This window comes from Cetorhinus maximus, chromosome 15, assembly GCF_964194155.1.
Source record: "Cetorhinus maximus chromosome 15, sCetMax3.hap1.1, whole genome shotgun sequence".
In the NCBI taxonomy this organism is placed as follows: Eukaryota; Metazoa; Chordata; class Chondrichthyes; order Lamniformes; family Cetorhinidae; genus Cetorhinus; species Cetorhinus maximus.
The window spans coordinates 37081466-37096785 of record NC_135893.1 but is presented as its reverse complement, the minus strand read 5'-3'; the positions used below and the strand labels follow the sequence as shown (position 1 = coordinate 37096785).

Below are 15320 nucleotides of genomic sequence, written 5' to 3'. Positions count from 1 at the left end.
CCTCACGCTAGCCAAGTGAGCTAATCAGGGCCTCCAAGTTCAACACTAAGTATATCCAAACAATATCTGACAACAATCAATGAAGCCAATAGGATGTTGTACGACAAGCCAGGACAGTAGAACAGAAGAGAAAATAATTAGCAGACTTTGGTCAGCCTCCAATTTCCCTGCCGTTTCCAGCAGGCTTGTAAAGGGCAATCCTTACACATTCTGTCGTATCATGTGTACTTGGCGTTTTGCTAATGCTATCACAATCATCTTAATTACTTTTTTTCTTTATTTTAAACCTCCTTCCTTTCTCCAATTCTTCCTCCACCACACATTTGCCTCACTCGATCTCTGGATAGAAAGCCAAGTGACCATTCCCTGGAATCCCACACTGACATTGGAGGCCATTCAGCCCCTTCAACCTGTTCCACTATTCAATAAGATCATGGCTGATTTGCAACTCAGCTCCACTTAACCACTGTACTTCCATAACCTTTAAAACCTTTACCAAATAAAAATTTACTCATCTTAGGTTCTGACATTTTCAACTGACCTCCAGTCTTAACAAGTTTTAGGGGGAGGAGGGTTCCAGATTTCCGGTATCTTGTATGTGAAGATGTACTTTCTGACATCGCCGCTAAGTGACCTAGCTCTAATTTTAAGGTTATGCCCCCTAGTACTGGACATTTCCCACCAGGGGAAACAGTTTCTCTCTATCAACCCCATCATACGAGAATGGCTGTGGCCCATGTCAGGCTAAGTGGATGAAATGTTGGATCTGTTCATCGGTCCCATGTGAAAGGGTCCACACAACACACCAACAAGTTAACACAAGGTTCAGGTCCCCCAACATCCGTTAGAAACCAGAGTGGAGAACCTTCAATCACTCCAGGGTAATTTAGCTGGGTTAGGAAGAGTTATTCCCTTTACATTCCACTAACACTAAAAATGGCCAACTTGAGCAGAGTTGACATTTACCCATTCTCATCTGGCTGAACGAGACTCCCTGCCAGCCAATCACAGATCATGATGCTGACAGCCTTAACACAGCTGCAACATCCTTCCTCGCCATTGGAGGGGGTGTGACTTGCAGTGGTTGTTGGGGGGGATCTGGGGAGGTGGCGATGTATGGAAAAGGCAATTCCAGATAACATATTTCAGCCTGTAATCTGAACACACTTTAACCAGGAACTGTCCTGGCACATTCAAAAAGTCTGAAAAGAAAATAGAACCCAAATATTCGTATTCTGGGGGGAGGGGAGGGTTTTAGTGATCTGTACTCAATTCTACAATCACGTCGCTCTGCCCAGTCAATGGATCAGCCACAGGAATGAGCATGATAATGTGTTCCAGTGTCGACCTTGTACATAGAGACAGGAATCTGCAGCTGCAATGCACGCAGCAGAAGATACTGAATGCTGCTGGTCCCAGTAGAGTTTAAAGGGCTGCTCTGCTTCTAATTTATCTTTTTAAAATGAGGTTTCTGCTGACAAATGCACAGTCACACCAATACCAGAATAGTCTGCTCAGCAAAGCTGCTCCTTTTTTCTGTACATCCTGGACTCTTTTCCCAACCAAACAAATTTTTAAGGGAGTTTTTTCCTGTTGCACTCCCAGCACAGAGCCTCACCCACTGGGACACAAAACAAAAGCAATTTCACAGGGGCAGCCTGTAATTCTACTAACCTGAACCTGTGATGTTCCCACCTCTCACCCCAATCTGTGATAGTCCCAGCTCCAAATGCATGAAATTCCTAACCCTAACCCTCAATATTCCTGACCAATGACATTCTTATCCTTAGTCCATGACAGTCGAGCTCTAGCCACTCACATTCCTGACCCGTGATCTTCCCAAACCTAAGCTGTGATAGCCCAGTCCTGATTCATGATATTCCTAACACTAGCCTGTGATATTCCTAGCCGAGACCCTAGCACTAGTTTCTCCTTAACTTGACGTGTGATATTCCAGCCCTAAGTTCTGAGCTTCCAGCCTGACATTCGTGCCATTGATAAGGCTGCCTATTCCCACATGTATAACATCAGCTAACTGCACCCCTGCCTCAGCTCATCTGCTGCTGACACCCTCATTCATGCCTTTGTTACCTCTAATCTTGACCATTCCAACTCCCTCCCGGCTGGTCTCCCACATTCTACTCTCTGTAAACTTGAGGTCTTCCAAAACTCTGCTGCCCGCGTCTTAACTCGCACAAAGTCCCATTCACCCATCACTTGTGTTCACTGACCTACATTGGCTCCTGGTCAAGTAACAAGTTGATTTTAAAACTCTCATGCTTGTTTTTAAATCCCCCCATGGCCTTGCCACTCCCTATCTCTATAATCTCCTCCAGGCCCACAACTCTCCAAGATATCTGCATTCCTCTAATTGTAGCCTCTTGAGTAACCCCGATTTTAATCGCTCCACCATTGGTGGGCATGCCTTCAGTTGCTGAGGCCCCGAGCTCTGGAATACCCTCCCTGCAACAACCCCCCAATCTCTACATCGCTTTCCTCCTTTAACGCATTCCTTAAAAACATACCACTTTAACCAAGCTTTTGCTCATCTGACCAAATCTCCTGGTGTGGCTCCGTGTCATACTTTATTTTATAATGCTCTTGTGAAGGGGCCATCGGACATTTCATTACATGAAAGGCACTATATAAATGTAAGTTGTTGTTATTGTTGTAACCCTAGCCAATGTTATTCTTGAAGCTAACAATCAATAATATCCTTAACCCTAACCCCTAACCTTAACCCTAACCATAGCACCTAACCCCAATCCTAACCCTACCAATGATATCCCTAACCCTCACCCTACCAATGATATCCTTAACCTAACATTTAACTCTAATCCCAATCCCAACCCCAACCATAAACCCCAACTGTAACCCCAAACCCTACCAATGATATCCCTAACCTCAACCCTAACCCTAACAACCCCTAAACCTAACCCCTAGCCCTACCAACAATATCCCTAACACTTAACCATAACCCCAACCCATCCTAACCCTAACCCCTAACTCTAACCCCTACCAGTGATATCCCTAACCTCAATCCTAAACCTAACCCTAACCCTACCAATGATATCCTTAATCCTAACACTTAATTCTAAATCCTAACTCCAACCCTAACCCTAACCCTAACCCCCAACTCTCACTCCAACCAAACCCTAACCCTAACCCTACCAATGATACCCCTCACCCATAACCCTAACCCTTAATTCTTACCTGATGGTTGAGCCTTAGCACCAGAAGTACAAAACTGAAAGATTTGCCTAAAATAATTTTGCCCAATGAGAAATCTATAAATATCACTTGACGTCTTTCTCTAATTTGAAATTACTCTGCTTATTTAGCAAAATGGTCTGGAAATTTCAAGGGAAAGTTAAATTCAGACTAATATGTTGAAATCAATTTAAACTATGTGGAGTCAACTTTAAGGCTGTGTGAAAATTGATTGAGTTATTCAACATCTGTAATTATTTCAGAAGGTAAACAACATCAGCAATGTATGTTCCCAAAGGGCCTGTCGTGTGAAATGTATCCATGAATGCTAAGTAGCACTTAAAACACATACACAAAATAACTTTGTGGTTTTTGTTTTTGAAAGGTCTAGCCAGAAGGCTATGGATGGAATTTGTTGCAATAAATCCTCTTCAGCCATTGTTATACCACACAGGCAGCAATCAGAGGGCACAGTTCACCGCCAGTTATAGAACTTATCTAATTTTCATTCCACTCATTGGGCAGTATTGAATGGGCCTCATGTCATCTCTTGTTGGGAAGGCCCATTGAATGAAGTGCCAATCAGGCACTTAAATGGGCTGCGGCAAGCTTTTCCCAGGATCAAGGACCCTGGGACAGAAGTGTCGCCTGCCAAGAGCTGCCAGCCAATCAGAGGATAGCAACTCTTCGTTGCTCGGCAGCACCATTAGGAAAATGGTGGCTGCTGCGAGTACTACACCCACCCGAGGCCGAGGATCATCACAGGCGCAGCACAAGTGAGTGATGGTGGGAGGGGTGGGTCACAGGATGGGGTCATGGGGAATGAGGTCAGCAGCAAGGGCAGAGTGTGGTACTCTTTGGGCCACCCTTCCCAATGCCGGGTCCCTCGACCAGGCACTGATCGCCTGACAAAGGAACCCCCCCCACCACACACCCCCAACCCCTAGGGTTTGTTTTGTGAGCTTCCCACATGGAGAGTCCTCCACCCACCTTTGGATCAACTTCAGTGGCTGTGGGATGAAGCCATTAGGCGTCATTAAATGCCCACTTAAGGGCCTCAGTTGGCAGTGGGGTGGGAAGGCCATCTACAGGCCACAGATTTAACCTGGGCTGAGGTGGGAAGGTGATGTGGGTCTCCACCCTCCGCCATCCCACCTGATTGATTGACCCCCCTCCATCATACTCACTAGGTGGGGAGGGCACTAAATAATGTCCACAATAGCCCTCCAAGTATTTTAGCCGTTCACAGCGAATTATTAAGTGAAGAGCATCTTGCCACGTCATCAGGAGGCAAAACTGTGAAATTTGTAAGCCCTGAAGTGACATTACTTTTAAAGAGCAATCACTGTTATTAAGTATGGAATAATGGCCAGAAAATCTCTCTTTAGTAATCTTGGTTGAATCCCTTAGAATAACTCCCCTACTCTCCTTCGAAATAGTGCCATGGGATCTTTTACATCCGGCTGAGAGGACAGGTGAGGCCTTGTTTTGATGCCTCATCCAATAGAGGGCACTTCTGACAGTGCAGCACCCGCTCAGCACTGCACTGGAGTGTCAGCCTGGATTGTGCACTCAAGTCTATAGTGGGGCATGGACGTCAAAGGGTTGGCAGCCAATTCTGAGAATGTGCTGCTTAAACACAGGCATGTGATCCCAGTTGGAAAATCAGCACTCCTGAAATGATCAACAGGTTTTAACCACAGCTGAGGATTTGCTCAACATTCACGATTCACATACTTTGAACTCTCTAGCTTGGCAGGTGACTTTTGAAGTCATGTGCTACATCCTTAAATAAATCATGGCTTGTGATCTGTCGGTAAATACTTAATGGGGGTCAGTGGCTGCAGTTAATCCAGTGACAGTGATTGAACACACTGCACAGTGCCCTGCCTGGCACAGAGGGCAGGGCGACCCAGCTTCAACTCCTAGTATGTAGGTGGAAATAGTGGCATAATGGGGAGTCTAAAGTTAATCAATAAATATGGAATATAAAGCTAGCCCCAACAACAGTGACCACGAAACTATCTTTGTTGTAAAAACCCACCAGGTTCACTAATGTCCTTTACGGAAGGAAATCTGCCATCCTTACCTGGTCTGGCCTACATGTGACTCCAGACCCACAGCAATGTGGTTGACTCTTAACTGCCCTCTGAAATGCCTGAGCAAGCCTTTCAGTTCCAGGACAATTAGGGATGGGCAACAAATGCCAGCCTTGCCAGCGACGCCCACATCCCATGAAAGAATTTTTTTTTTTTTTAAAGTGCTGTGTCAGAAAATAGAGAGAGAAATAAAACTTAGGCCTGAATTTTCCAGTCCCGCCCGCTGCGGGAATTGTGGCGGGCGGGAGGGTGAATTTGCCGGGCCAGCGAAAGGTTCATTGACTTCAGCAGGGAATCTCCGGTCTCGCGGTGGGCAGGAGTGGAAAAATCTCACCCTCAGAGTTTTCCGATCGATCTTATTTCAACATCATTTAATGTCTGATTCAATCGTAACAAAGGTTAAAGCTCCATCCGGAAGCCGTGTTGGGTATTTACCTTCCACCAGTAAGAAGAAACCTTTCGGGTTCTTGCTCAAAATCCTGATTGCTGCTGTCACCATTTCCTCCAGGGAGGGGTCAGTGCTTTTGTTCCTTTCCAACTCGTACCGCAGGTCACCGTGTTCAAACAGGGCTGGGGGACACAAAGAGGAACACAAGGTGAGCACCAATCGCCATCATTCAGAAACAGTGCTGGGTTCCGGCATCACCAACGCATAAAACATCACTTAACATACCTTAGGAACCACTCTTGGGGCAGGATTTAAATGTTTGCAAGCGAGGGTGGCCCATTAAATTCCTCAGTGGCTGTCCCACCGCTATTCTGCCCACCCCCAGCCCGTCTGCAATTTTACAGGGGGCAGTTTTTTTTAATCTTTTCTTTCATGGGATGTGGGCATCACTGTCAATTTGTTGCAGCATTTGTTGCCTATCCTTAATTGTCCTTGAACTGTGTGTCTTGCTAGGCCATTTCAGAGGGCAGTTAAGAGTCAACCACATTACTGGGGGTCTGGAGTCACATGTAGGCCAGACCAGGTAAGGACAGCAGATTTCCTTCTCTAAAGGACATTAGTGAACCAGATGGGTTTTTATGACAATCAACAATGGTTTCATGGTCAGCATCACTGAGACCAGCTTTTAATTCCAGATGTCATTAATTGAATTTAAATTCCACCAGCTGCCAAGGTGGGATTTGAGCCCATGTCCCCAGAGCATTAGTCTCGGCCTCTGGATTAATAGACCAGTGAAGTTACCACTACACAACCATTTCCCGGCAAGGGTCTAGAGTGGCTCACTTGCCCCTGCCCCAACTGAGGCCTTTTTAAGGGCTGCTTCCTGTCCGGCAACAATTTGAGGTTGGTGGAAGGAGTTCAGGGGCAGGCCGGAAGCCTGGAAGGCCACCCTCAGGCAGGATGGGCTCCCTCAAAAGCCCCTTTTCCACAGCAGACACCCTCTGCCCCTCCCCAAGGTCTGGACCCTGCTGGGGCTCCCTCCACCACCCCCCACCACCCCCCCCCCCCCCCCTCCCCCAACCGCTCCTCCTCAAGGCCTGGCACCCACTGGAATTCCCTCCCTCCCCGCCCCCAGCAACCCCAAGTCTCTCCATTCCACCTGGGCCTCCCCACCAAGAGACCCCCTGCACGTACCTGATCCTGGACTCCAGGTTTAGAATCTGGGCAGTGTATACTTCTAATCCTGGGCACGGCTGCCGCTGGGACTACAGAGCTTCTGACCAATCAGATTGGACAGCAGCTCTCTGAGGTGGGACTTCTGCCCCCAAGTGGTTGGCGGAAGTCTATCCTCCATCCAATCAACACTCCATGGAGCGGTAAATGGCCGCAGGGCTGCCGTGATTGGAGGAATTAAGTTCCTTGCCGATTGTTTAGGTGATGGGGCTGGAAACATCGTTGTCTAAAAAATCCCACACATGGAAAGGAAGGCGTAACTGTGCCCCTATGTTACACAATCACTGTGGCAATATCTATAAAACTCATGGCCTAGAAATTCCCCCCCACCCACCATTATTTTGCCACTGTTACTGACCGGTCCTCCCTCCCATGCTCTGGTCTTCTCCCCTGATTGACCACTCCCTGATGGCTTGCCCAGAAATCCCAGGTTGTCATGACTCCAGGCTCCCATGAACCTGATTCCACCTTCTTCTTCTAGCCCAACCCACTGTGTTGCCTCATGCCCACCACCTCCTGGACACATTTACTCAAGGGCTGCTGTGCTGTGCCAGCTCTATTACAATGGGGTCAAAGTCCAAATGTCAGGGAAGCTTCGACCCCTCATTATTTAGGTGCAGAGTCCAATCCCACCTGTCTAAAAATGGAAATGCCTGAAATTCCAGGCCTGCATATTTAATGTAGAAATGAGTCTCAGAATCTTGAGGGGAATTTTGCAATCGTGAGGAAGGTCTTGTGGCACAATGGGTAGCATCCCCGCCTCTGGGCCAGAAGCTCCAGGTTCAAGTCCTACTTCAGGACTTGATGGCCATGGAAGGTGTGTTCATAACGTGGCCAAGCAGGTTGATTACCAGCCTGTAAATCCTTCCGATACGTTTGATGGGAGGTGGTAAGAGTGGGAGAGTTTCCTGGTCAGCCATACTGCAGAAGACAATGGCAAGTCACTGCAGCACTTTGCCAAACATAAACATGGACCAATCCAATGGAAGTCCAAGGTTGCCAATGTCATCATAGGGCTTGGCACCTGGAGGAGAGGGGTTACAATCTTGATCAAGGGACCCGAGGGGGTGAAAATTCCACACTGTTTTGCCATTTTGTCGGTGTAAAATGAAGGAAGGGGTTTGAATCTTGGGTCACAATGACCTTCCCCAGAAGTGTGCCAACTACCAAACAGTAACCCAGCATTCAGGTGTCCAGGTTACCTGCTGGAAACACTCATTAGGTGCCTTGCCTATGCAAATCAAGATCCTATTGCTGGTTGCACGACCCTGGTTGTAATTCATGTGTGAATGGGCAGTCCAATCCTACCAAGACTGAGACATGCTGATGAACTTAGTTTTTTATCCCACAACAGGTACTTTTTGAGGTACTGGCCACCCAATCAAACGCAGTCTGAAGGGTCCATTCATTGTTGTGATTACCAAATGTACACACAGCACACAATCAGATAGCGTTAAATACAAGAGCAATTCCGTTTAGGATGAAGTCTTTTATAACTACTCAAGGCTCACACATGATCTAGCTCTTGTGTCTCAGAACGCAAAACTAAGTCTCAAGATGATTGTTCACCTATTATAAAAATAATGATCCAAACAGTTTCCATGGTGATTCAGTATGGTGAAGAGTAGTGGTTAAGAGGCCCGGATTAACAAACCAGGCCATGCGACGGAAAAACCCAACAGTTTTAGAATTTCAATTCAATTTAATAAAGCTGGAAATAAAAAACTGGTATCAGTAAAAGTGACCATGAAGCAGTCGTAAAAACTCAACTGGTTCAGTAAATATCTCTTAGGGAAGGAAATCTGCCTTCCTACCTTGTCTGGGCCTCTATGTGACTCCAGTCCCACACAGTCCAGGCCACTTTGACATGGTCCAGCAAGCTCCACCATTGCATCAAATCATGACAGACACGGACAGCAGAGGCTCAAGAAGGCAGTCTTCACCACCTTCGCAGGGCGACTTGGGATGGGCAATAATTGGTCACCTTTCAACTGATGATCATACCCAGAGAATGATTCAGTAAAAAGTTCACAGTTCACCAGTGTCAACTGGGCTGCAAGATTATGTACTGAGCGGCCCACCATCCTGGAATGAATAGGGGGGTCACCTCAGCACTACGATCTAAAACTACCTTCCGCAGATCAACAGGAGCACAATGGTGATCATTGAAGGAGCTCCTCCAAAGGTTTAGTAAGCAATCAGTCAATGGGAAGCTAGAAAATCCCAACTTCCATTTCGTGTCTGTGCTGTGTCAGTCGGTCTTAACTCAGGCGCTGCAATTGGGCTCAGTGGATTAAGGAGGGTGTGGAAGGTGGAGAGGGGGGGAAAATTAACCAGACATCCAACTGGACATGTGCAGACATCAGAGCTACTCAACTGGATTTCCCACTTACCGCATCTCAAAACTGGCAACTGGAATCGAGGGCAGGCACGATTTCTCATCTTGCCCAACTTCGGATAAGGTGGACCGTGCCAGGGGCATTTCAGGTCAAGCCAGGTCAGGTGAGGTCAAGGGTCACTTCCGGAGTGTGTGAAAGGGAAAACTAGTCAGGCTGCGCCCATACTGCGCCTAGCCAAATTGTCCAAGGTAAGTTATTTTTTACTCAACTAGAATTGATGCATCGTACATCCTAAAAATGTCGGCTTTTGGGCAGCCGAATTTGACACACTTTACCCGTATCATCTAAAATACACCGATAGGTCCCGCATTGACTCTTAAGTCTGACTCGGCTGTGAAACCTTATCTCAGCAAAAAAACCTCACATTCTCAGGAGAAAGAGGGAGAAAATTGGCAAGAAATAAATAAAAGAGAGAGAGCACTATCTGTGCCTTAGGCCTGGACCATAGTCTAACCAGGGTGCACCAGCTGAAAAATAATTTGGTCCGCTTACCCATTAAATGCTCTACTCTTGACAGGTCAAGGCTTTTGAGCTGTTCCCTGTTCCAGATATAACGAGCATTCTAAGGAAACGAGAGAATCTGTTAGTGAATTAGCCACACAGAAAAGAATTTTCTAACTACATTGGTAGCTGCTTATCGAAGCAAAATGTTATCCTGACCTTTGTTCTCAAATCATATCAATTCAGACCACCAAGCTTGCTCCTGTAAATGTTCCAACCACTTCCAGAGACACCACAGATGGGACTTACAGTGTCTGAGGAGACAGCAACAACCATTTGCTTCTATGCGTGTCTTAGCCATAGGAAAATATCCCAAGGTGCTTCACAGGCTTGTGGGGAATAACAGGCCCTGTGTCCGAGAAAAAGCAGTCAGGCGGGGCGACCATTAGCTTGCTCAAAGAGATGCGTTTTGAAGGGGGTCTTTGAAAGGAGAAGAGGGAGGTGGAGAGGTTTAAGCAGAAAATCCCAGGGTTTGAGGCATGCTGCTGAGGGTCTGGCCACCAGCAGTAAGGCAAAGGAATGGGAGGGTGGGCAAGAGACTGGAATCGGAAGAATGGAAACCTCGGGGGTGTTGCAGGGCTGTGAGTGGGTTGCAGTGAGGGGAGGGAGGAAGAGTTAAACATGAGGAGGAGAATTTTAAACATGGAGGTCTGGGAGCCAATGAAGATCAGTAAGGATGGGCCTACAATGGCTTAACAGTGACATCAAACCCACGCCTGGAGTTTGACTGAGTTGGTTTATGGAGGCTGGGAGGCCAGCTAGAAGAGCAGGTCTGAAATCTGACATTTTCTCTGCACAACATGGTAATATACACAGACACCATAACGATAGCAACAATGAATTGTATTTATATAGCACCTTTAATGTAATAAATTGGCCCCAGGCATTCTCAAACAAACATTGACACACGAGCCAAAGAAGGAGTCATTACGGCACGGGACCAGCTTGGTCAGGGAGATGGGTTTTAAGGAGTGTCTTGAAGGAGAGAGAGATGGAGATGCTTAAGGGGGTAATTCCAGGGCCCAGGGCACAGACTGCCGAGGGCACAGCCAGCCATAGTGGGGTGAAGGCAGTGGGGAATGAATAAGAAGACAGAATTGTATGAATGTAGATTTCTCAGAAGACATGAGGAGGTTGCAGATATAGGGAGGAGCGAAGCCGTGGAGGGATTTGAAAACAAGACGGAAAAATTGTTTCGGGGACTGGGAGACTACAGCTCAACAAGCATAGGCAGTGATGAGGGCACAAACTCCAAACCAAATCCTAAACGGACAATTCAAATAAATCCCAATCTCTCTGAACACACTCAATGTTGTTTGGTTTGAAATCTTAGGCCAGATTTTCAATCGCCAGTGGAGTCAGGACCTGGTGTAGGAGGTGATTTGAAAATGGCGACCCTGGCAGTCATCTTAAGACCCCCGATGCCTCCGGCACAGTTTGAAATGTTCAAATTGCGGGGGTGGGGGCGGGGTAGGGAACAACCTCCAACTAACAGCCCATTAAGCTCCATTAGGAGTTTGTTAACAAGCCAGCGAGCTTGCGGTTGTAATTTTCAATGGCGATTTCAGCAAATCTGAACAGTCTGCTACATGTTAGTGCACATTTATAGGGTTCACCACAGGGTGAAGAGAAAATTTTATTTGATTTTTTTTTATTGCCAGGCCCTCAGGTATCCTGCGACAGATCATGCACATTACCTCAGTTTTGCCCCTTTGCACACTGTCACACCCCTTTATGCTGCTGGCCCTCTGAGGAGCAGCTCACTCTCTTCAGCAAGGCCACAGCAGGCTCTATCATGGCTGCCGCCTGCCTTTTCCGCTAGCATTCGACAGGCAGCTCCTGCCTCCTGGAGGAGCTTGGTGCCATTAAATGGGTGCCAAGCTCACCTCCTCCCCAATTAGGGCATTTACATTTGAAAATAGCATCGCGTGAAGCACGGGTTGGCAATCAGTATTCATCCAGGCATCTGAGTTGCTGACCCCACTTCGAAAATCCAGCTCTTGTGTGTTGGACACAGCAGAGCTAACCCAAGTTAGCACTTGGCATGTTCAAAAGAAAAACTGTTTCAATTCAAAGTCAAAATTGTAAAAGTAGATATAGTGAGGTAGAGAGGTCAAATGGGCAATCAGATTTGTCAAAAAGGTGGGAAGAGAAAAATGAAAAGTGGGAGACCTAAGAGAAATCTGGTTGGAGACCAGGAACAGAGGCAGTTAGAGAAATGGGCTATGTGTGCATGTATGCGTGAGGGGAAAAAGTCAACAGTATAAATAGGATCAAGGTTTCGCTATCGCTGTGGGTGAGTACGTCTGTTAATAAATTCCACATTAATCACTCACTAACTACAGAAAGCAGGGTATGTCTCAATGGTTCAATTAAACACATTTATGCAAATTTACAAAGTTAAGGTTTATAAAATTGGTCATCAGGCTGAACTAAAAGCTGACCTTGCCCTTTTTCATGTTTTTCCATTCCTCCACCAGATTCTTTCCATCGAGCCGCGTGCCATTGGCCTTCGAGTCATTTGGATATTCAACATCAGGCGTGTCTCTTGGGAACATATACTTCCTGCCACCTCCCATAATCACCTGGGGCAGAAAATGGGGATCACTTAAAAACCTGTTACATGTGTGTTTTACACAGTCACAGAAACACACACACAGAAATACACACACACACACTACTCTCTGTCTCACACACACATACACATACGTACACATACACCCACACATATATATATACACACACACACACATTACTCTCTCTCCCACACACTCATACACAGACACACATACTTACACATACACCCACACATATATATATACACACTCTACTCTCTCACACACACACTCTCTCTCTCGCTTTCACACACACACACACTCTCTCTCACACACACACACGCTCACTCTCTCACACACACGCTCACTCTCTCACACACACGCTCACTCTCTCACACACACGCTCACTCTCTCACACACACGCTCACTCTCTCACACACACGCTCACGCTCTCACACACACGCTCACGCTCTCACACACACGCTCACGCTCTCACACACACGCTCACTCTCACACACACGCTCACTCTCACACACACGCTCACTCTCTCACACACACACGCTCACTCTCTCACACACACACACATTACTCTCTCACACACACACACATTACTCTCTCACACACACACATTACTCTCTCACACACACTCACTCTCTCACACACACACTCACTCTCTCACACACACACTCACTCTCTCACACACACACTCACTCTCTCACACACACACTCACTCTCTCACACACACACTCACTCTCTCACACACACACTCACTCTCTCACACACACACTCACTCTCTCACACACACACTCACTCTCTCACACACACACTCACTCTCTCACACACACACTCGCGGCAGAATTTTTTGTTCGCGGGCGGGCGCGCGCCCAATCCGAATGGGAGTGTAATAGTGCACAATGACAACAGCTGCCTGTCCTGATGTCATCGCGCACTGTCGTTACTTTCGGTCGGCAGGCGCACGCAAGAGGCAGCAGTTCGCCCACCAACCTTTAAGAGGCCTATCAAGGCCCTTAAGTTGCATTTTGCACTGCCCACTCAACCGTTCGGTTGGTGGGCGGGTGAGTAGGCTAGGCGGCCTTTGCTTTTTTAACGAAACCTCATCCACGGGCAGGGTGATGTTTCCAACGGTTGCTAAAAAAATTTTAACATCCTTTTTTACATGTCCCTGTTCATGTGACTGAGTCACGTGTGGGGGCATGTTTATATAATTTGTAAAAAGTTTATTTCTCATTTTAAAATCCTTCAGCTCCCGGAGGCAGCTCTGTGCCTTCAGGGAGCTGTCAGTGTGTGCTCCCCTGCTCATTCACACACTTCAGTGCTCCCGCTCCTCCTGCCCCCACCCCGGCAGCGCTGAGGCTCTTAGCGCACCTTTTATGCTGGCTGGCCAGTAATTGGCCAACCAGTGTGAAATCACGGTTAGAACCAGATCGCGGGCGGTGGTCAGTCTCGCAACTGTTCCCAGGCCTGCCCGACGAAGAGAAAATCCTCCCCTCTCTCGCACGCACATACACAATACACATGCACATGCACACACACACGCACATATACACACGCACACACACACACACGCACACGTGGCTGGATTAAGGATTATGTAAGATTCTCAGTCCATTACAATGTGGGAGAACTTTCATCCCCTGCCAAGTGTACATCTTTCAGAAAACTTGGCATGCACATCAGATAAAGAAACCTTATTTCATCTTAGTTGAAACATTTTAATTCTCTAGCTAATTTGAGGTGTTAATGTCTGAGGACCAGGAGAATGAATGAAGCTAATTGTTTATGGCATCTGGGCATGTTCTCCACTGACCCTCTCGAACGCTAAATCACCAAAGTATCTCACCAATATATTCAATATGTGAATTTAATCATCTCTTAGTAGCCAGCTGATCAGTGCAGTGCAATATAAAGTCAGTCTCCCTATAAACGAAGACTTACACTTGCCCGATGAAACAGCTTTTAATGAGTGGATGAAATAAATTCAATAAACATTGCACTGGAAATGGAGTGAGGAGCCATTTCAAATAGACAGGGATGGTCAAAGATGTGCACTTTTCAATTTGAATGGGAAATTCTGTAGTAATACACAAGCTCCCTTTGTCCCAGTGACTTTCCCCTCCAGTTGAATCCTTTCTGCACAAACGTCTTTCATTTCCTTCATGTGAGCATTTCTTTTCCCAACGACTTTACCGCCAGGCTGTAAATAAATAACTCAAGACCAGTGCAAACTCAGCCACCTTCAAAACCAGAAATGGATATCACGCTCTGGTGTCAGCCATACCAGCGAGATAGAATAAATGGCACAGCAGGCTGGATAAACGGCACAATGGATGGATAAACGGGACAGTGGGGTGGATAAATGGCACAATGGATGGATAAACGGCACAGTGGGGCGGATAAATGGCACAGAGGGGTGGATAAACGACACAGAGGGGTGGATAAACGACACAGTGAGGTGGATAAACGGCACAGAGGGGTGGATAAACGGCACAGAGGGGTGGATAAACGGCACAGAGGGGTGGATAAACGGCACAGAGGGGTGGATAAACGGCACAGTGGGGTGGATAAACGGCACAGTGGGGTGGAGCTGTAATCGGGTATACCATCAGAACAGTTCACAGCCTTATATTGGGTCGGCAATGGAAGGCTTGGGTTGGCATAGAAGGGGCCCACAGGGTTAAAAGGGAGGAGGCATTCACAGTGGGTGGAGGGATGGGAAGAAACAGATGTGCCAGCAGTGAGCTGGAATCTTTAAAGGAAATTTTCAGCAGTCCCAAGGGGTCCCTTTAAGGGCCATTGGTTAAGCAACTCAGCATCACAGTCTGGAGATGGTGTAGTACACATGTCACCCAGGGGCTCACACACCACCCAGGGGTGCACTCAAATAGCATCAAAGTCCCAGAAGAGATATAGGACC

The 15320-nt window shown here is 47.0% G+C and overlaps 1 protein-coding gene across 1 annotated transcript in view; it reads right to left on the bottom strand.

Annotated features, from left to right (window-relative positions):
- Window positions 1–15320, bottom strand: part of LOC144690601 (alkaline phosphatase-like) — a 120126-nt gene that overhangs the window by 21948 nt on the left and 82858 nt on the right. The window contains exons 7-9 of the mRNA XM_078558237.1: window positions 12275–12415; window positions 9822–9891; window positions 5745–5879 (exon numbers count right to left, since the gene is read on the bottom strand). Coding sequence (XP_078414363.1) covers window positions 5745–5879; window positions 9822–9891; window positions 12275–12415 — 346 coding nt within the window. The remainder of the gene's footprint in view (window positions 1–5744; window positions 5880–9821; window positions 9892–12274; window positions 12416–15320) is intronic.